The sequence below is a fragment of the Triturus cristatus genome, chromosome 12 (assembly GCF_964204655.1).
Source record: "Triturus cristatus chromosome 12, aTriCri1.1, whole genome shotgun sequence".
Lineage (NCBI taxonomy): Eukaryota > Metazoa > Chordata > Amphibia > Caudata > Salamandridae > Triturus > Triturus cristatus.
Window position 1 is genome coordinate 839,981,247 of NC_140595.1, and position 23,490 is coordinate 840,004,736.

Below are 23,490 nucleotides of genomic sequence, written 5' to 3' on the forward strand. Positions count from 1 at the left end.
GAATGTCTAACCCCACCTCACCTCCTTGTGTAAGCCTTGGACTGCTCTATCCCACTACCCTGAGAGAGTCAAGTGCTGGAGAAGGGACCTTGGTTATCCAGTTTTGGGTCCACTAGTACCGAGGCCCCAGGACACCAGGGCAAGCACTCCAGTTGATGTGATTGGAGCACAGCAATGCCTGGGTGCCCAGGAAGCCGGGTCTAACGACACCAATGAGTAATCAAGAACCGGAGTCACTAAGGACAGGGGGCAGATTTACAAGCCCCTTGTGTCACTTTTGCACCGTCGTTGCGTCACTTTTGTGACGGAGCGACAGCGTAAAAGTTGCGGCCCATTTACAACCTGCGTCAGGTTTAATGTATGCAGGGTGGGCGTTCCATCGCAGGAAGCCCCGTAAAAGTGACGTTAGATTTCACGGAGTCACTTTTACGTCCATGCTGCGTCAAAACCCTGCGCCTGCTTGAAGCAGGCGTAAGGAGTGACGCAGCATGTTAGGCATAGGGCGCCCCTGAGCATTGCTGGAGTTGCGTCGTGCTTGCGACACGGCTCCAGCAATGCGTGACTTTTTCGTGAACAGATGCGTCAGAATTTCTGACGCATCTGTCAGTCCTTGCGCCATGGTGCGCCGTATTGTAAATACGGCGCATCCATGGTGACGCAAGGATTTGGCATGTTGGCGCAGGGAAAGTGACGCATCTCTACAGATGCGTCACTTTCTAGTAAATCTGCCCCAGCATGTCTGATGGTCTCAATCATGTGATGTGACTTAATACAGACACGCCGACAGGCCCGCTTCCAAAAAAGCTTTATTTTGGCTGCCTCTTGCCAGAAATTGGCTCTGCTTTAATAGAGGTTGATGGGGGACATTCACTCTTACTATAAGTGGAGTTGTGAAAAGTGAATGGATGTTCATGTGCGCGTGCCCCGCTTATCGTATCAATTATCAGAATTAGTATTTCATGTTCCCAGTTAGCAGGGGCGGCCCCTCCGTTGAAGCCGGGGAGCATCGCCCCACTTGAAATAACACAGGTTTAACCGCCCCTGCTCCAGGGCACCTTGTGTGCCCAGCACTTTTGAGGCTACAATAAAAAAAAAAGATAAAGCGGTGATTAATGTTCCTGCTGAAGAGAAATTTAAGTTTGTCTGGTGGCAGGTCTGACTCCTCATACAGTGATATGGTTGCTGCAAAGAACGTGTACCGTACAGATCACAGACTGTATTTTATGTGGATAGCTCAGTGGGTTTCTTCTCATAGAAATTATTTTTACTTCATAAATTACAAGTCTAATATAGCACAGTGACCTATGACCTGTCATCAAAGACCTGCGTGCAAAGTGCACAGCATGGATTTGAATGCTATTTTTCCCCAGTTTTTCATTATCCTAATGTTGCTAAAAAGGGTTTGTTTGGGTGGAAATACATTCTTATTAGTAAAGCCAACCACTGTGGATGTGTTAAATCCAGAGTATGCTCCTCTCTAGACCAAACACTCTTAAAATATCTGCCTACTAGTATGAGTGACGTGTGATTCCTACAGCGTCTAATCCTCAATGTCTTCTGCGACATTTCTACTAGTATGAGTGACGTGTGATTCCTACAGCGTCTACTCCTCAATGTCTTCTGCGACATTTCTACTAGTATGAGTGACGTGTGATTCCTACACCGTCTAATCCTCAATGTCTTCTGTGACATTTCTACTAGTATGAGTGACGTGTGATTCCTACAGCGTCTACTCCTCAATGTCTTCTGTAACATTTCTACTAGTATGAGTGACGTGTGATTCCTACAGCGTCTAATCCTCAATGTCTTCTGCGACATTTCTACTAGTATGAGTGACGTGTGATTCCTACAGCGTCTACTCCTCAATGTCTTCTGTAACATTTCTACTAGTATGAGTGACGTGTGATTCCTACAGCGTCTAATCCTCAATGTCTTCTGCGACATCTTTACTAGTATGAGTGACGTGTGATTCCTACAGCGTCTAATCATCAATGTCTTCTGCGACATTTCTACTAGTATGAGTGACGTGTGATTCCTACACCTTCTGATCCTCAATGTCTTCTGTGACATTTCTACTAGTATGAGTGACGTGTCATTCCTACACCGTCTAATCCTCAATGTCTTCTGCGACATTTCTACTAGTATGAGTGACGTGTGATTCCTACAGCGTCTAATCATCAATGTCATCTGCGACATCTCTACTAGTATGAGTGACGTGTGATTCCTACAGCGTCTAATCCTCAATGTCTTCTGCGACATTTCTACTAGTATCAGTGACGTGTGATTCCTACAGCGTCTAATCCTCAATGTCTTCTGCGACATTTCTACTAGTATGAGTGACGTGTGATTCCTACAGCGTCTAATCATCAATGTCATCTGCGACATCTCTACTAGTATGAGTGACGTGTGATTCCTACAGCGTCTAATCCTCAATGTCTTCTGCGACATTTCTACTAGTATGAGTGACGTGTGATTCCTACAGCGTCTAATCATCAATGTCTTCTGCGACATTTCTACTAGTATGAGTGACGTGTGATTCCTACAGCGTCTAATCCTCAATGTCTTCTGCGACATTTCTACTAGTATGAGTGACGTGTGATTCCTATAGCGTCTAATCCTCAATGTCTTCTGCGACATTTCTACTAGTATCAGTGACGTGTGATTCCTACAGCGTCTAATCCTCAATGTCTTCTGTGACATTTCTACCAGTATGAGTGACGTGTGATTCCTATGAGTGTCTAATCCTCAATGTCTTCTGTGACATTTCTACTAGTATGAGTGACGTGCGATTCCTACACCATCTAATCCTCAATGTCTTCTGCGACATTTCTACTAGTATGAGTGACGTGTGATTCCTACAGCGTCTAATCCTCAATGTCTTCTGTGACATTTCTACTAGTATGAGTGACGTGTCATTCCTACAGCGTCTAATCCTCAATGTCTTCTGCGACATCTTTACTAGTATGAGTGACATGTGATTCCAACAGCGTCTAATCCTCAATGTCTTCTGCGACATCTCTACTAGTATGAGTGACGTGTGATTCCTACAGCGTCTAATCCTCAATGTCTTCTCTGACATTTCTACTAGTATGAGTGACGTGTGATTCCTACAGCGTCTAATCCTCAATGTCTTCTGTGACACTTCTACTAGTATGAGTGACGTGTGATTCCTACAGCGTCTAATCATCAATGTCTTCTAATCCTCAATGTCTTCTGCGACATCTCTACTAGTATGAGTGACGTGTGATTCCTACACCGTCTAATCCTCAATGTCTTCTGTGACATTTCTACTAGTATGAGTGACGTGTGATTCCTACAGCGTCTAATCCTCAATGTCTTCTGTGACATTTCTACTAGTATGAGTGACGTGTGATTCCTACAGCGTCTAATCCTCAATGTCTTCTGTGACATTTCTACTAGTATGAGTGACGTGTGATTCCTACAGCGTCTAATCCTCAATGTCTTCTGTGACATTTCTACTAGTATGAGTGACGTGTGATTCCTACAGCGTCTAATCCTCAATGTCTTCTGTGACATTTCTACTAGTATGAGTGACGTGTGATTCCTACAGCGTCTAATCCTCAATGTCTTCTGTGACATTTCTACTAGTATGAGTGACGTGTGATTCCTATGAGTGTCTAATCCTCAATGTCTTCTGTGACATTTCTACTAGTATGAGTGACGTGTGATTCCTACATCGTCTAATCCTCAATGTCTTCTGTGACATTTCCTATTGACTGATTTATACACATATGAATCATCGTCTCTATATAATGTGTGTGTGTGGGATGTAAAGTGCTCTGACACCCTACACTGGCATGAGAGGAGCTATAAAAACAAATGAAATGTATGTGAGAGAGGGGCTATGGAGAGACGAGGGGCACTGTTGGGGGTGGCAGTGAGAATATCCATGGAGAAGGGGGCTTTTAGGGCGTGCGCCAAGAGAGACTGTTGCACCGGGCACCACCAGTGCTAAAGCTGGCCCTGCTTTGAGAGGCAGGGAAGAACTGGTATAGGAAGAATTGGGTGAGGTGGGGGCGGCGGGGGGGTGTCAGGGTTAATGTTCATGCAGAACTCTGGCCTAGGACAGAAGATGGGTCTGCAGCCAGTGCGGGAAACAACCTTTACAACGCGGTCATTACACCGCAATACCTTTTCAATGACCGCGTTGTTGCAACACAGTACCATTACAGCACAAGTTATTACAGCGACTTGCTCTAGATGGCGCTCTAAACTAAGGAATAGTATAAATTACTATTCCAACACCTTCCCTACTGTTGCACACACTGGAGTTGGAATAGTAAATTATACTATTTCTAAATCGAGCACGCTATCTAGAGCAAGTTGTTGTAACGACTTGCATTGTAATGGTACTGCGTTGTAACAACGCGGTCGTTGTAACAACTGCATTGTAAAAGCACGCAATGTAATGATTTGCATTGTAAAGAGACATATTCGCCAGTGCAGGTGCACCAGGGCTGCAGGGGGAGGGTTTATCAGAGTTGAGGCGGGGCCTAGCACTGGGGGAGCAGTAGGACGATACTGGGCAGGAGGGAGGAGGGGCCTGGGCGAGTCAGACAGAGCCCTACTAAAAAAAGTCAGATTTTAGAAATAGCACAAAACCCATCATTTCTGATGAGTTTCTTTTTTGTTTCGAACAGCAGAGGTGCACCTCTCGGAGTGTGTGGAGGATGGGAAGCCGTGTGCAGAAGACTTGGCGGAGAACGAGGTGTCGCTGGCAGAGGCGAAGGCTGTGGTAAGAACCCTCAGTCACTGACCCCACGAAGGCTTCATTGGACACTGTCATCCCCATTTTGGAGATAGAGAGAGCAAGGCCAGTGGGCCAACGTAGTCTCACTTTGAGTGACAAGGCTCCTTTACACCCTTTCACTATTAGCTCTGGCGTTAGTGTGGTAAATTTAAATTACCTAGACTTAATTTATGCGGTAATATTAAATAAGAATAACTCAGTAAAAATAAGAGGCAGAATCCGTGGTATTTGAGGTTATAAAAGGGAATTTATTCCTTACAAAGGAATTGGTTCGAACCAGGCAATCGGGTTCCGTCACCACGAAGGTTCAGGAAGGGATCGGCAATACATTATTGACAGGTTGTCATATTTATAGTAAATGCATTACAGTAAAGACAGATGCAGGAGGCGTAACAGCTGATAGGAAAGATAAGAATACACATACGTAATAAAAAGGCGTTACAGTAGGCGTGCATAAAGGCGTATACTAGAAAACGTCATTAAGAGGATGTCACAGATGGGTGGATCCATAAGAGAATCCTGCAATGTCAGCAGAAATACATGGCAGAGATGCGCGCGCAGCCGCATGACGTGTGATTGACGTGTAACTAGAAGGTGAAGGGGATTTGACATTTAGCCCTACATGAGGAGACAGAAGTCTGGGATGTCAGAGCAACCTAATCCCAAATCGTATCTAGTATCTTGTGTTTAAGGAACTATATTATCTGGAAGGGAAGGTCTCTCGGACAGAGTCTATTCTATACTGACTGTTAGTGCGTGTACAAGCGTCTAAGTGTCTTCATGAGATGCGAGGGGGCATGGGCCTATCATGGAAACAGAACTATGAATTACTTGCACGGAGACAGTAAGGCCGGGCCCTTTGCTCTGTAGCTGGAAGGATGTTTACCTAAACTACTAGACAAGAATGCATTTCTCGAGGAGCGGAGCAGATAACTTGAAGGCCGAATACAGTTTTGGCAGGCAACAGGCCGGGCCAGGCACCGTTAGCCGCGCAGGAAGTAAGACAAAGGTCATTGATACAGATGCAGGTCCAGGCTGGAACATTCAGAGGCAGAAGGCAGGAAAAGGCTCGATGGCAGAATTCAGGGCCTACTCGCCTGAGCTGTAAAACGTGAAAAGTGCACCATATAAAGTCGGTGGCCAAACATATTTAGGAACGGAATATCCAACCCATTCATGGTGGATCTGAAAGAGGACATGTTAACGTTGGACACAATTGTATTTGCGTCTTCATAGCTTGAAGTGGAGGGAACATACATGTACTTGTAGCATGTACATGGAGCCGTTGGGGTCTAAGATAGGGGACACAATTGATCATAAAAATTCATATTTCCTCATTCCCTCCTTGTCCCCTACGGACCCTTCATGAAATATCGATCCTCAGGAATCCATCAATCTGTTCATGTAACATCATTTGCTCTTCTTTCTTCTTCCGGGATTTTGAATGAGAACTTGAACGTGGAATACATGATGTGGCACACAGGCCACATATCGCTGGTCCACATTGTAGACACAGGCAACAACTGAATATTATGAGAAGGCCAATACCTAGGAAGGATAAGATCTTCCATCCCCAGGCTGACAACATGCTCCAGAGCCAACCGGACCAAGTCCAGGTGCCTGGATTCTGGTGTATCTGGCTTACAATCTTATGAAGACGAGTTATGGCTTTGTATACTGATGGCGCGTTTTCTGGAATGAAAACACAGCAACTCGATCCGATGACCCTACAGGCTCCGCCCCTATCGGCTAGGATGACGTCAAGGACAAGACGATTTTGGAGAACAACAATCCGCATCGCAGACTGCTCCTCTGTTAAGTTGCCTAGGGCGGAAGTAGTTTCATTCACTACTGCTTCAAGGGTTCTGGTTAATCTGCGTATCAGTTTACTGTTAGAGACAACACCTATGTAGGGAAAGAAACCTTTATTGAAATCTGTGTATTGCTCCCATGCCGTTTCAGTGTAGTCGACAATCGGGAGATCTCTCTGGGGTCTATTGTGTACTAAATGGGTATTCCTATGATAATCAGGAGGGGCTAGGAAAACAGGTGGCAGAAGGAATGCAATGTAACAGGTACCATCCCAATCTAGAGGTAAACGTATATATGCGGTATGACCACATATGAAGTAGGAATGACGGGAAGCTCTAAATGTAGACTTGCCTTGATCACTGAATTCGATCACAGTGGTACATTTACTATGACCCATGTGTACTGAACCATTCTTTCTTACACATAATTCACCTTTAACTGGAAATACTGACATAGCGGGCAAGACTGGTGCTGTTTCGGATTCAACATTCAGAATCATGAGGTTAAGTGTAAAATTACCTAATCCATATACTTCATTTTCTAGGTCAGTTCCTGTCTTTTTGGGAAGTCCCTCCTTGTTAGGGTAACAGGCTTTAAGCAAAACTAAGTTCAGGTTTCCCCATACCCAGTTGCTCCGGAAAACGACAGTGTTTGAATCTAAAGAATTAATCAAACTAAACCATGCTCCACAGGAGCCATTGTGTGTGAACGGGTACGGAAAGAGGGGCAGAACTCCTTTGTATTTCTGATAGGGAGGGAGTCGGCCACATATCCAACAATTTGTAGCATTGCTGGTCTGATGGGAATGATGTAACATACTAATGAATGTGTTGTTGCGCAGCGCAAATCTGTAGGACAACTCATGTGAAGGTAATTCACTAAAAGAATGTTCAGCAGTAACATTGAAAGCACGCTTGGAAATAGGATAGTACATGTGCAACAGTATACTTGCAGTAATAATCAAAAGATTTAGAAAAAACATAATTAATAATGTCACTACACAGTGACTACGAAGTGATTTACAGTATGCACGTTTCTTGAGCTGTTTCTGTCTATTTCTCTCTCTAATTCGGTCTAGAGGATACATGTCAGGGACTAATTTGACCGATTCACCTTGGAGAGGACTTAAACAATCAAATTGTCTGACTTGCTAGATCTTAGTTTCAGTTTGTATTCTTGTGATTCGGTTTTCTCAACCAGGGGGAGTTTTGAGTCAGTCTGTGGGGGAAGGCAGGGCTGAGAGTTCAAATCAGAAGGTAGTCCATGAAATTTCTTGATATGGCTCGAGTGTAGCCAACCCTTGCGACCCTCAATCTTCACTGCTGTCCTCGTGGTCAGAATTACCAATTTCGGCGTTTGCCAGCGAGGCTCCAGCGGGCTCCTCCTGTCGAAATTTCTTATGAAGACAAAGTCTCCGGGAACCACTTCATGGGGCTTCACCTCGGTGTTGTCGGGAAAGGCTGCAGCTACCTGTGAACGGCAAGATTGTAGTGCAGACATCAAGGAAGCAAGGTAATCTGTCAACATGTTACAATCGACATCAGTTATTTTTCGAGGTATAGGCGTCCCCCACATATTTGGTGGCCTACCGAAGACCACCTCGTATGGGGATAGCCCTGTGCGAGAATGTGCTACCATTCTCATGTAAAAGAGAGCAACTGGTAAGGCTACTATCCAGTCGACACCTTTCTCTCTGCAGATTTTAGAAAGTCGAATTTTCAGAGTCTGATTATGACGCTCCACGAGACCTGCTGCCTCGGGATGTCGGACACAGTGGAATTTCCATTGATAGCCTAACAAGAGTGAAATGTGTTTCATTAGCTCGGATGAGAACGGCTGGCCGTTATCTGAGTACACGATACGGGGCAAACCATACCGTGGGAAGAATTCACGAACTAACTGTTTGGCAGTAGTCGGGGCAGTGTAATCTGAGACGGGATATGCCTCTGTCCAACAGGAAAGAGCACATACAACTACGAGGACATATTTGAATCCTCGACAACGTTCCATCTGGATATAATCCATCTGGAGGACTTCAAAAGGGTGATCGGGAGGTTGAAATCCACCTTGCTCTACAGGAATGCTTTTACCGGGGTTGAACTGACAACAAATCATGCAAGTACGCACTTTCTGTTTGGCTGCTGCTCGTAAGTGTTTGTTGAACCAAATGTGTTGAATACTATCTAGCATAGCTTTTTCTCCCAGGTGCGCTGGACTATGTATTGTGTTAATGATAACTTGAACCATGGAGTCGGGGAGAAACCATATAGATTTTCCCTTCGTCATCCATCCCTGATCTGTTTGGATCCCTCCTAATTCAGTCCATTTCTTTATTTCCTCTGGTGTAGCATGTGTCTGTATGTCAATTACATCAAGGCCGGGATCCTTAACTGTCATGCAGTGTGTCGATGTCAGAACTATTGTCTTTGTCACGTCCGTTGCGTGATTCCGAATCTGAGCTGTCTGTTTAGCTGTTCGGTCTGCTAGATCGTTACCCTGGGAAATAATATCGGTGACTTTTGTATGGGCCTTACACTTCATGATAGATATCGCAGTAGGTAGAGGTATTGCATCTAATAGAGCTTGAATGAGGGGACCGTGTTGAATGTTGGCACCATGAGAAGTTAAATAACCTCTCTCTCGCCAAAGGACTCCGAAGTCATGGACAACTCCGAATGCATAACGTGAATCTGTGTATATGTTAACTTTCTTATTTCTGGCTTGAATACAGGCTTGTGTCAGAGCGATGAGGTCTGCTGCTTGAGCTGACAAGGTGTTAATACGATTCGTTTCAATGACTTCAGTGTCTGTCGTGACTGCGTAAGCGGCCACTAACTCTCCTGTACTTGTTCTCATGCATGAACCATCTACATAAAGTGTCAGGTCTGGATCTGATAATGGAATGTCTGTCAAGTCTTGTCTGGGTTTTGTTGTAATAGTAATGACTTCAATACAATCATGTGCCAATGGGTCTGTTTCACTTAATGGTAAAAGTGTGGCAGGATTTAATGTACTACAACGTCTGATTTCTATGTGTGGCTGGAACAATGTTAGTTCATAACCCGTCAGTCGTGCTATAGTCAAGTGTTGAGTCTGAGTTCGGTTTAAAAGAACTTCCACAGAGTGTGGAACTTGCACTGTCAATGGATGTCCTAATACTATGGAATCGCTTTGTCTGATCGCTAAAGCTGTCGCTGCGACTGATTTCAGGCACGTAGGCAGAGCCTGAGCTACGGGATCTAATGTGCTAGAAAAGTAAGCACATGGTTTGTGTGATCCTGCTTGTTCCTGAGTGAGTACTGACAAGGCAGTACCTTCGCGTTCTGTAACGAAGAGTGTAAAAGGCTTACTGTAACATGGTGTCGCTAAAACAGGTGCTTGACATAAGGCTTTCTTTAAGTCTTCAAAAGCTTGTGTATGTGCCTGAGTCCACGGGAGGACAGTCGAAGTCGCTGCCTCCTGGGTTGTCAACTGAATGAGTGGTTTTGCTAGAAATGCATATTGGGGAATCCACTGCCTACAGTACGAAGTGAGGCCTATGAAGGCCCGTACCTCCTTTTGTGTCTTGGGCGGTGGCATGTTTACAATCAACTGGATTCGGTCAGGTGTGAGCTGTCTCCCCCCCTTGGACAGCAAGTGCCCAAGGTACACAACTTGCTGGGCACAGAATTGTAGCTTCGAAGGGGACACCTTGTGCCCCTTGTCGGCCAGAAAATGTAAAACCGTCAGTGATGCTTTTTCACATTCGGGTTCGTTTCGGGCGGTGATCAGCAGATCATCGACATACTGAAGCAGTGCAGTGTTAACAGGCATGTGGATACTGTCAAGTTGTCTTTTCAGTGCTTGGCTGTAGATGCTGGGGCTTTCTGTGAATCCTTGAGGTGCGCGTGCAAATTTAAAGCTTCGTCCATTTAAACAGAATCCGAACAAATATTGGCTTTCCGGATCGATTGGGACGCTAAAGAAGGCGTTCTTGAGGTCAATTACAGTGAAGAACGTTGCTTCTGAATCAATAGCTGTCAGTAATGAAGAGATATCTGGGACCACGGGATATTGTGGTACAATGCATTTATTCAATTCGCGCAGATCAATAACCAATCGATATACTGGGGGTGCTTTTGGATCAGTTCGTTTAAGAATCGGAATGATCGGAGAATTACATACATTGGAGTCGGTTTCCACAACCACTCCTTGTGCAATGAGCTCGTCAATGATTTGCAGTAAAGCCACTACAGCATCTGGAGGTAACTTGTATTGTCGCATTCGTGGTAATACCACTCCTGCTTTGAGTGTGACTCGATATGGTGTAATGTGCATACAACCTACATCAGTGGGGCCTTGTGCCCATAAATGTGCAGGTAGATTCTGTAACCGGTGATCCATGTCTCTTGACACGTAGTGACCTTTAAAGTCACGCAAAAATAGTCGTACTCCGTCCGGAGAACAACATATTATAGCTCCTAGAGCTTTCAATGTCTTTATACCTAACAAGTTTTCTGGACATGATTTAGTAAGCAATAAATCTGTAGTCCGTGTCAATGGACCAACTGCAAGTGGAAGCGGTTGCGATACTTCGTTAATAGTAGGCTTTCCTGAAAAACCAAGGGAAATATTCTGTGAGCCTGAGAGTGGTGCCCCTGGAACTTCGTCGTGACTTATAGTTGTTCTGCTTGCCCCTGTGTCAATTAAAAACTTTCTGTCTTTCCCTAATACTTGACTCTGTACATAAGGACCCTCTTGATCTACGGGAACCTCAATAAGGGGTAAGCCAACTTCCCTCTCTAGGCTATTTCATGTGTATCGCTGATACTCTGGATAGTCATTTTGTGCATACTGGTACATCTGTTGTGTCGTGTTTTGTGTTGCGGCAATAGGCTGTGACTGTGGTACCGCTACGGTCTGTTGTGCAACTTGCATAGGCTGTACATTCTGAGGTGTTTGTTGTTGGATCTGATCCTGTCTAGGCGGACGTGGTCTCTCCTTGGTTTTACCCGTAGAGATATTATGTTTCAGAACTGCACAATCGTTTATATAATGACCTGGCTGTTTACAATAGTTGCATGTCCCTTTTACAGGAACCGCTGAATTACTGGACTGTGTCGCACCCTTTTTATGACCGTCAGCTGGAACTGACTGAGCAACAAGCATTTTCATTTTTGTGTCTTTCATACATCTCTGTTCGTGGTCTTGTTCTTCTCTAATTCTATTCTGGTGATACTGTAACATTTGTAACATTTGTGAAGGAGTGTTAGCTTGCCAAGTGCTCTCAACTTTCAATACTCTGTTCTTAACCTGGGGCAGGGAATTCTCGACTAGTTTTGTTACAATAAGATGTGGATATGACTCGCTATTTGCTTTTAGGCCGCTATTAATACCAAAACATTTTTCAAATCGGGAATAGAAATCACTAGTGTCTTCATCGGGTTTCTGTTTACAGGCTGAGATTGCACCCCAGTCTTCCTTTTTTGTAGTTAATAAACGTGGCAATACTTGTACTAATAATCCTGGCAATGCTTTAATTTTGTCCCCAAGCCCTCGGCCTGCTGTTCGGGCTTTTTCTTCGTTTTCTAATGCGGTCCAATCAATCTTTTGGTCTCCCACCTCCCATTCCTTTTCTTTGAGTTTCTCGTAAATACCGGCAGGCAATAATACTTTTAATATTTTCATAATGTCAGGATAGGTATAATCACCCATGAGTAACATGTCCTTTAGTTCACGGTGAAAACCTGCTGGATCTTTGTCATGGCTGGGTACTAATTTTTTCATTTCCAATAGTTCTATTTTAGTTATGGGCGTGTACACAAACACGCGCGAAAAAGAATCATCCACATTTTTAACTGGGTGCACTTCGCGTAAGGGATTCTGTCTGTCTATGTAATAAATTTTTCTTTCCATGGAGGGAGCTGAATCATGCTCTGGACATAGGAAGGCACTGTATCGATGCCGATGTTCTAGGATTTCTTTAATTAGATCGGTACCCATACCTCTCCATTTATTCGTGAGTAATTCTATCAGTATATCAGGTAGGGGACCAGGATCGGAGTGTTCGTTTTTATACAATATAAGGAGGTGTTGTATCATGTATATACCAGCTAAACGCTGTTCGTCTGGTGTGAGATTCAAAAACGTGTGTGCTAGCGCATCATCACTGTATTTTTCAGAACTGTCAGCCCATTGTACTGCTGACCTGGCTAATTCTTGTTCATCCATAGAATCGAGCACATGGTACCCCCTTCGTTCTCGAAGTAATTTATCAGTAGCCTGGAATAAGTGTTCAGGGGTCCTTGGATTTAAGATAGCTGCTTGAAAAATTCTGTTACATTCTGGACGTATCGGACGCATTGTATTATTAAAAGATCTTCCTTTTCCTACATAAGCTATCGTTTCTCTAGCTGGTAATTCTAATTGTCCTGTGGTCATTTCTGACTGTTCCTCCTCCTCTCCCTCTGATTCAGTTTTATCTGCCTCTAATCTTCTTTCATGTATTCGTTCTACTTCTTTTCTGATCTTTCGGTGCATAACTTCTATACTCTTCTGTTTATCATGTTTTCCGTCTGCTATATTCTGACCCCATCTGGTAAGTACTTGCATTTCCTCCGGATCTACCTCAGGCCTATCTCTGTTTCTGATCAAGCAGTTTATGAAGAAGCGTAACAATAATTTTTGCATGTCCACTTTCTGGTATTCCATGGCCTCGCCAATACTTTCAGGACCTTGCCCTGTTTGGATAAAGTGATATATTTTGTCTAGATGACCAATCATTCCTGGTAGCGTCATTAGATAGGTCGAAACTCGTCGTAAACGTACTGATGATAGCAACATTCTGTTGTGTTTACCGGGCACTGGATCATATCTACAATCTGTAAGAGGCTCATTAAATATATTGTGATTAGCTGTTTGGGGTGTACGTTGGTGTGCTAAATCCCTATAAGTCAACCTAGGTGCTGGCGGTGGCGTGGAAAAACCTCCTGTCGCACCTCCTGTCGCACCTCCTGAGGTGCCAAGTCCAAAAGGATTTGTTGGATGTAGGGTAGAGAGTGTAGATGCAGGAAGGACTGTAGAAACAGGTGGAACGTTTAGAACGTGAGGAGGAGTTTGTTGCTGCGGAGGTGGGGGCAGATGATCTTGGGATTGAGCGTCGTCAACAGGTGGTGCGCGTGGCTGCGCACCATTAGCATATTCGGGGGCGGCATCATCTAAATAGGAAGAAAGAAAAATGTCCTTTGCGGTCTTGGGATGTACTTCAATCGGGAGTAATGGAGGTGGCAGATCTTTTGGTACCTCCAGGGTGGCCTTAGGCAAACCCTCGGCCAGAAGGGGATACATACCATTCATAAGAGTGTTTCGTTGTCTGTCTACTTGTTCTGTTTTTACTCGGATACCTTCGTCAATTAATATGTTTTCTCGGGTTTTGTCTGAATTCTCTCTACTTTTCTCTTCTTTTCTGAACGCTTTCTCTGCGCGTCTATGCGATTCTTTACGCCATAATTCAATGGCATCTTTCTGTGACTGTCTGGCTTTCTTTTTCCATAATACTTCTTCTACTCTCATGATGCAATCTGCATCCCATGTCCCAGCAGCGGGCCATCTCTGACTCTCTGCTAAATCCTTGGTGTAGTCCACCCATAAATCAAGATATAATACGGCATCTAGGCCATGTTTATGGTACATAAAGTACCCTGGAGTGTCCCTAGGTGGAATGGGAACAGCTTCCTCGAGTATCCCTTTTCTAGTTTTTATCTGTCTTAATTTCGAGAATAACGGCATCTTGAACCTTGCTACTTGATTCTTACTCGGACTTGAACACAATTAATACAATAAACACAGTAATGAAGATTGAACAATCACTCATACCACGACATTTAAAACATATCAAAACATTTTAGAACGAACAATAATAATTAGAATAAAACTAGTTAACTGCATAATACTAGATGTACTGCTAAACAGCACAGATACACTGCTGAAACAGTGCAGACCAGGTCTGTGTACCCAAACCCGTCTTGACCGGCACAAACCAATGTGCACGTCTAGATGCGTCCCCAGCAACGGTACTCACCGGGAAGCACGGAACGGAACGGAAGGCCTCGGAAGTCTGGACTGGACTAGACCAAACTGGACTGGACTCGACTCGTGACTTAGATACTTCGGAACTTCGGAATCTGGTGGGCCTCTGTATACCTCGGATCTTGCTCTCTCAGCTAGGCTCTGGTCGGGATTCTCCGCACTCCTCACCGCCTCGTCTGGGTGTTGATCGCAGCCTCAGTCGCCCCCCGTTGGCCTGAGGGAGATACAGGAAATCCTGCGGGTACGCGTAGTTGTCCGTCCGGCTGTGGCAGGAGACCGGGTCTGCAACGCACCTCCGGCGCGTGGGGTGTGAGAGGTGTCCCTATTCGGGCGGCAATTATGTGGTAAATTTAAATTACCTAGACTTAATTTATGCGGTAAAATTAAATAAGAATAACTCAGTAAAAATAAGAGGCAGAATCCGTGGTATTTGAGGTTATAAAAGGGAATTTATTCCTTACAAAGGAATTGGTTCGAACCAGGCAATCGGGTTCCGTCACCACGAAGGTTCAGGAAGGGATCGGCAATACATTATTGACAGGTTGTCATATTTATAGTAAATGCATTACAGTAAAGACAGATGCAGGAGGCGTAACAGCTGATAGGAAAGATAAGAATACACATACGTAATAAAAAGGCGTTACAGTAGGCGTGCATAAAGGCGTATACTAGAAAACGTCATTAAGAGGATGTCACAGGTGGGTGGATCCATAAGAGAATCCTGCAATGTCAGCAGAAATACATGGCAGAGATGCGCGCGCAGCCGCATGACGTGTGATTGACGTGTAACTAGAAGGTGAAGGGGATTTGACATTTAGCCCTACATGAGGAGACAGAAGTCTGGGATGTCAGAGCAACCTAATCCCAAATCGTATCTAGTATCTTGTGTTTAAGGAACTATATTATCTGGAAGGGAAGGTCTCTCGGACAGAGTCTATTCTATACTGACTGTTAGTGCGTGTACAAGCGTCTAAGTGTCTTCATGAGATGCGAGGGGGCATGGGCCTATCATGGAAACAGAACTATGAATTACTTGCACGGAGACAGTAAGGCCGGGCCCTTTGCTCTGTAGCTGGAAGGATGTTTACCTAAACTACTAGACAAGAATGCATTTCTCGAGGAGCGGAGCAGATAACTTGAAGGCCGAATACAGTTTTGGCAGGCAACAGGCCGGGCCAGGCACCGTTAGCCGCGCAGGAAGTAAGACAAAGGTCATTGATACAGATGCAGGTCCAGGCTGGAACATTCAGAGGCAGAAGGCAGGAAAAGGCTCGATGGCAGAATTCAGGGCCTACTCGCCTGAGCTGTAAAACGTGAAAAGTGCACCATATAAAGTCGGTGGCCAAACATATTTAGGAACGGAATATCCAACCCATTCATGGTGGATCTGAAAGAGGACATGTTAACGTTGGACACAATTGTATTTGCGTCTTCATAGCTTGAAGTGGAGGGAACATACATGTACTTGTAGCATGTACATGGAGCCGTTGGGGTCTAAGATAGGGGACACAATTGATCATAAAAATTCATATTTCCTCATTAGCCACAACCTTATGATTTTTACCAAAAGTGTATTTATAATCTACTTACTTGTAGGGGATTTGAGTCCTGCCTTCATCTATTGATCTGTTACTATGTCATTCACATTTTGAGGTCTCGCCTACCTGACAGCACAAGCTGTCTCTTTGCAATAGACCTACTGTCAGCTTGCAGTGGAGTTAGAGCCCACTAAATGCTTAGCTCTCGCATTCGCTTACTTGCTTCTAATTCAATGGCTTGCCTTGTCCTTCCTGTGTCTGCCCTGCCCTTGGAGCATAGCCTCTTTGCTTGTGCCCTTCCACTGCTCACTTTTATTGAACTTTTAAAAGTTTCTTTCTTTAAGCATTCCACAATTTTGCATGTGTTTTCCAGCTGACTACCATGTGTCCTTATCTCCCTCCCCGTCCACGCTTATGCTGCTCTCTCTCTCTGGTCCATGTCCTTCTCTCCCCCATGTTTCTCTCTCTTACCTGTGTGCTTCTCTTCCCTCCATTCATGCTCCACGCTGCTCTCTCTCATCTTCATGCTCTGCTTCTTTCCCCAACCTCCATGTTGCTTCCCTCACTCTCCGTGTTGCTTGCCCCATGTCCTTGATGTTGTTTCTTCCCACTGAGCCTGCCATGTTCCTTTCCCGACACGCCCATTGCGTTGCGTTCCTCCACCCATGCCCTCGTTGTTGCTTGTCCGCACCCAGCTTAAAAACAAAACAAACCCTTTTGCACAATTTTTTTATTTGCTTACCTTATTCAACTCAAGTTGAAAAATAAAAAATAAAGTGTAAATGTGCAAGTTTAATTTTGTCGGCACGCATATGCATCGAGCGCGCGCCTACAAAGTGACGCTGCAGCAGCAACGTCATAGCACCACGTCATACCGCCTTTTTTCTCCATCCTCAACCATTTAAAGCATCACTAAAAACTATTGGCAAAGTCAACAGGTCCCAAAGGCAAGAACTGTTGCTTTTTCGAATGCTTGGTTTTCGGCCCATAATGGAATATTACTTAGCGCAATGGGTCAGCCCGCTTCAGCCATTGGCTACCTCCACTGTAAGTGACAGCCTTCTGATCTTTCACAAGCAGGACACCCACACTTAAGGTGGTTCACTTCAGTGTCAGGGACTACTAGGGCTATGTGGGATATCTGAAATAAAAAAAAATAGATTGATTTGGGTTTGGCAGCTTCCGTAATAATAAAGTGTTGCAAAAACAATTTCAAAGCAAACATTGAGAAAGCAAAACGTTTGGCAGTCAACACCATACTTATTGGCTTTGCCAATAGGTCTATAAAAATGTTTTCCTGTTGTTTCTCAGTGGGGGGCGACATCTGTTAGCCATAATGGTGCTGACCAGATAGTCCAACAGGTCAATGCACCTGCTGTAGTGATTTGTATGTATTGTACAGGGACAGGTTGTGGGTGTGTAAAGTTGTTTTTGTAAACTTCCCTTTCAAAATGTACCTCATAAAGTTTTGATAAAAATAGGAGTTGGGGAAATGTTTAACTGAAAGTACACTTGCAAGAACAATTGTGGAAACATATTTGTATTTATATTGCTCTCACAATATCATTTGTGGAAAAAGCTTCTGCAGCAGGTGAAGATATGTGAAGTAAATGAGCTTATCAAATCTCAGAAATTGCTCAAAGTCCAAAGTTTGCCAACTTTATTCAGCTTAGAGGATGAGTTATAGCATTTTTATCTAGCACGGTCTGCTCTGCACTTCATTCTTCCAAGGTCGATAAAATGAACCTCAATGAATTTACTGTTTGTGTTTAGAGCTGTTTCTGATTTATAATTTGAAGTGTATGCTACATAAATACACATTTTATAACAAGAGCAGAGACTCATGTTATACTCTGCTTCTTGCCGTTCATTATAATAGCAGCGATTTCTTATGGTATTTATTAATCTTACGCAATCGAATTCCGGTTGCAAAACAGTAATACTTTACCACCTCCTCAGAGGAGGTGGTAAGCCATCTGCAAATGGGAAGGAGTTCCCACTGTATACTCTTAACAAATGAAAAAGAAAGTTACACTTTTCATTTATTTTAAAGGCATTCCATTTTCCTATAAGAAAAATGGTTTACATTAAAAAATGAGATTGCTGAATTTAAAAGCAATCACAGACGTAGTGGTGTGCTGACCCCAGCAGGCCACCATCACTGTGATGGCTGTCATTCCTAATGGGTTGCAAAGTGCCCCCTACCTCATTATTATTCATGAGGTAGGAATTGCTATTAAGAAAACAATAAACGTTTGATACATTAAGAATAGAAATTATCAAATAGTGATTCTGAAAAAACGCTATTTTGAAATCGATGTCTCTGACGTTCGTACGCCTGGCCCTTAGTCTGTCTTCACTTCCTCTTTCTTGCTGCTGAGGCAGTCAGTTAAGTGTATTTCATCTGTTAGCTCAGTCTGGTATGACCTTATTTAATGTGTGTTAGAAATGGGGGTCTCTAGTTGGCAATGGCTGGCCACTGTCCAAGTAGGGACCCTTCTTCCTAAGTCAGAGTAAGCGGGCTACACCCTTTGACAACCCCTGCTCAACCCTGTGGTAACGTAGCACGAGCAGCTAGGCTTATCTCAGAGGCAGTGTGTGAAGCATTTATGACCATACACAGTAACACAGTGAGGAACACTACAAATGGACACCACTCAAGTAATTATAAAAAAAAATAAGTATATTTATATAGACTTAACACAAGACCAATAACAGTAAAAATCCACAATACGAAGACCATAGGGTTACTGCAAAAATAGTTCAAGGTGCACAAAATGATGTTTAGTTCAAGGCAGGGGTCTCTGCGACCCTTTTACTCACAAGGTATCTGGATTCTGTAGCAAAGCAACAAAAATGTTGCTAAGGAGTTGTAGCGATAAATTTCCTCACGCTAACCAGCGATGCGTTGAATCCTTACCGCAAGGGAGGATGATGCGCTGGGTTGTGGGCAGGACAAAGCGACAAACTTCTGCACGCTAAGCCGGCGATGCGATAAAATCCTTGCCACTAAGGGAGCATGATGCCATTCAGTGCCACAGCGCGAATGCTCCCTTTGTAAAGATGACATGTGAATTGGTACATCCATGATTGGCTTATTTGGTTTACCTGTTAGTCCCTAGTAGCGTGGCCTGTGTGTGCCCAGGGCTGGTAAACCGAATGCTGCTGGTGGGCCTGCAGTGGCAGGTCTGAGACACACTTTACAAGCTGCTTCTGTGGGTGTCACAAACCAGCGCTGCAGGCCCACCAGGGACTAACAGGTAAACCAAATAAGCCAATCATGGATGTACCAATTCTCATGTCATCTTTACAAAGGGAGCATTCGCGCTGTGGCACTGAATGACAGTGGCACAGCGCCCAGAGCATCTATAACCAGCAAAAACAGAGAAGACACAGCGAAAAATTGAAGGGAGACTCACGCCAATGGTGCCAGGTCTAACAATGTGTATAGCTTGTTCCCATACATATTGTTTCTATTTATAAGGTTTCTTTTTTGTTCTCGTTCTGGATTTGGTAAGTCGCTAGGTCCTTCCTGTTGGGGGTTATAATGCACTGATTGTGTTTAGGGCCCTGGCTCCTGGGGATATGCAAAGCGTATTATAGAATTTCTGCCACATATCATTGCACTTAGTGTGGAAATGTGGATTTTCCTGATCAGTTATGTCCCCTATCTTGGACCCCAACGGTTTTATATGCATGTTACAAGTACATGTATGTTCCCTCCAGTTCCAGTTTCTAAGACGCAAACATATGTGTGTCTACTGTCAACATGTTCTCTGTCAGATCCGCCATCAATGGGCTGGATATTCGATTCCTTAGTATGAAAGGCCACCGACTTTATATGGCTAAGTTACTCCATTTTTACAGTTCAGGCGAGTAGGCCCGATTCTGTCCTCAAAGCCTTTCCCTGCTCTCTGTCTCTGACAGCTTCAGCTTGAGCTCGCATCTGTATCCATGAACTTTGTCCTACTCCCTGTGCAGCTAACGGTGCCTGCCTCGGCCAGTTTTCGCCTGTCTGCCAAGAAGTTGTATTTCACCTTCGAATTATCTATTTTGCTCTTCAGCCGATGCATTCCTGTCCAGTGATTTAGGTAAACATTTCCTTTAGCTCACAAGCAAAGGACTCAGCCTTTCCGTCCTCCTGCAAGTGATTCATAGCCCTGTTGCCATGGAAAGTTTTCTGCCCCTCGCATCTCATATAGACACTTAGACGCTTGTACACGCACACAGTCAGTATAGAATAGATTCTGTCCGAGAGTCCTTCCTTGTGGATAACATAGTTCTTTAAACATAGGATGTTAGATATGATTTGGGATTAGGTTGACTTGACCCCAGACTTCTCGTCTCCACATGTAGAGCTAAATGTCAAGTCCCCTTCACCCCCTAGTTGCACGTCAATTACACGTCATGCTGCCGCGCGCGCATCTATGCCAAGTATTATCTTATAGATCCACCTATGCCTGATAATTCTAACCAATCATGTTTCTTTTATTCCTTATTACGCCTAGTTTCGATTATGTCACTGTCACGTCATTTTTCTTATCAAATGTTACGCCTTCTACATTCGTTTCATTGTAATGTACTTATTATAAAAATACATGTCTGTTAATAAATTATTGTACTTCACTTCCTGAACCCTCGTGGTGACGGAACCTGAAGGCCGCCACTCGAGTCGGCCATTTTGAATGGAATAAAGCCCATTAGAGAACCTCTTATACCACGGATTCTGCCTCTTGTTATTTTGAGCTATTTTACTTTATTTTAAGACTCCGTACGAAATTCAGTCAGGTAATATTTATTTTATTTACCACATTAGATTAGTGACCAGGACTCCTGACTAGTGATTCGAGTCCCTTGGGAGCCGTTGTTGCTCAGCGCAAACGAGCGTTCACTCAGTGTACTGGTGCGCGTCTCCGCTGATTACCAACCTGCGAGGGAGGCTTTTGACTGCACTGTCATATAGTTTTTCCTATCTGGGGAATTGGCTCGTGTTTACTTATTGACAGTGCTTAATTTGAGCCGGTGATTTCCAGTGCTCATTACCAGCACTTAATTGTCAACAGAGCACCTGTGAAAGTCTGTCACACGGTGGCGCTGTTTGTTTGATTTAGAGATGAGCACAACAACAGTTGTTTATAAATTCAATATACATTAAAATGACTAATACCCGCCGTCTAAGCCGTTCTTATAGCTTTTGGGGCCCGAAATAGTCAGAATTCTCTACCCTTTAGGAGAGTGATTGTTTGTAGTTGTGTTTGTGTTGTCCTTGGCAGCCCTGGCAGGGGCAATGGGTGGTGGGCGCTGCAGTACCCTCTTGATGAGGGCCCTGGTACGTAATTGTGTTTTTGCAAAATTACGACCTGCTTATTGAAAGCTATTCTGATTGCATTTGTTACACAGCGAGGGCCCTTTTGGTTATTTTAGGGCTATTTTTTTGGCTACAATGCCAACTATCAGGTATCTATTAAGTATTGTTGTTTCTTTCTGCAGTTTGGTTTCGCCTTGAGTACTGCTCGGAATGTCTGTGTGAACAGAGTATAAATGAGAAAGACAAGAATATGAGTGAGGAGCTATTTAAGGATAATTGGAAGGCATTTATCAACTCCTCTGTGACGACTGCAGCAAATGTTTCCATACAAGGAATGGTGAAAGATATTGGTAGCAGCCATGGGCGTCCGCAGATATTTTTCCAGGGGGGGGGGGGGGGCAAAATATTAACGTCATCACCATCCTCGGACATGATGTGTGCCAGGTGGGGAACAAAAAACACTGGGGCGCAGGAGGAGCCATGGGGGGCAGGAAGCAGGCCAATTATGTTCTCATACACCATAGGATTGTTGTGCCACAGCCATCTCTTTCTTTTGTGGCACCCCAAAATCCATACCCGCCCTGGTCCCTAAAATTACCCCTAGCACCCCAAAACCCATGCCCACCCTGAACCCTAAAATTACCCCTGCCCCCCCAAAACTCATACCTGCCCTGAACCCTAAAATTACCCCCCTGGCACCCATAACCCACACCCACCCTGAACCCTAAAGTTACCCCCTGGCACCCCAAAAGCTTAACACTACATTCCGATTGTGTATCGCACAGTCTCCCTGCTCAGGAGGATCTGCTGGTCCGGATCTGCTCACCCTGGTCCGGTTCTGCTCGCCCTGCTCTGGAGCTGTTCTGCCTGCCCTGTCCCTCTTCCGAACCCACCGAGCCTGCCTCCGTGCACACTGCCTGGACCTACTCTGTCTGGCCTGGTTCTTTCTCCTTTGGACCCGCTGTCTTCACTGGCGGAGTTAGGACACAGGTCTCACTTCTCTGAGGCTGCTCTCTCTCACCCAGGTCTCCACTTGTTCTCTCATCTTCCTTCCTCCCTACTTCTCAGTCTCTCTTTCCCCACTGCTTCTCTCGCTCTTTCTCTCCTCCCCCCCTCTTCGTTCACTCTCACCCCAACCGTATCCGTCTCCCCGACCCCACCTAGTCTTCCTCTGTCCCCCCTCTCTCTTCCTCATCCTCATGTCGGTGATAGGGAGCCCGGGGCCCTCTCTGAAAATGCAAGCTGGAGGTGATGTTAAGTGTAAAAGCACCAAGGTGTGAACCAGGAGAAGAGGCGGGGGAGGGGGTGGGCGGCAGGTAGAGGGTCAAAGGGGGCACTGGCTCTCAGAGAGGTGAGAAGGGGCAGGGAGCAGCCTGGAGACAAAAACAACACCAGAGCAAGAGGCAGACACTCCGCGGGGAGCCTGGTGTTGTAAAATGAAGAAACACACACTTCTTAGCACAACAAAGCAGCCGAAGGGCGCCTTTCACTAGAGCCGAGAACCAGACCCATTTCGAACAAACAGCAGCCACCGTAGCAACCAGCAGTGTCATTAAAACAACAAAGGACAGAGACAGACGACTGCCGCCGAAACTCGGAAGTACAACTTACACCTTTAACAAAAGGCAATTCCTGATGCAAGCACCACACGCCAGAACACTATCAATATATAAATCTCCCATCAATGCACACCTGAGAGTGAATAAAAAGATGAGCGGCAAACTAAGACAGTGACTGACAGACACTAAGCATGGGTGTCCGCAAGAGGGACAAGGAGGGGCGCTCCGGGGTGGGGGGTGGGGGGGGGCAAGCGCCCCTCCTTGCCCCCCCCGTGGATGCCCATGGTAGCAGCGTCAAGTACATTATTTGAACCCAGACCCAGCCTGCTGGTACCAGCAGGTCAATCTCACCCAAAGCGCAGGAGGGCAGAAGTCCAGATGTATATATTGTTCATTTTCCTGTTAAACCTACCAATAAAAAAGCTACAAGTACAC

At 44.8% G+C, this 23,490-nt stretch overlaps 1 protein-coding gene across 2 annotated transcripts in view; it reads left to right on the forward strand.

The window, feature by feature from the left end:
- GLTPD2 (glycolipid transfer protein domain containing 2) overlaps positions 1-23,490 on the forward strand; it is an 83,038-nt gene that overhangs the window by 38,562 nt on the left and 20,986 nt on the right. The window contains exon 2 of one of the 2 annotated variants that reach the window (XM_085639347.1): positions 4,665-4,756. In XM_085639347.1, coding sequence (XP_085495473.1) covers positions 4,665-4,756 — 92 coding nt within the window. Of the gene's footprint in view, positions 1-4,661; positions 4,757-23,490 lie in introns of both variants that reach the window. The other variant, XM_085639346.1, reaches the window with a different exon arrangement.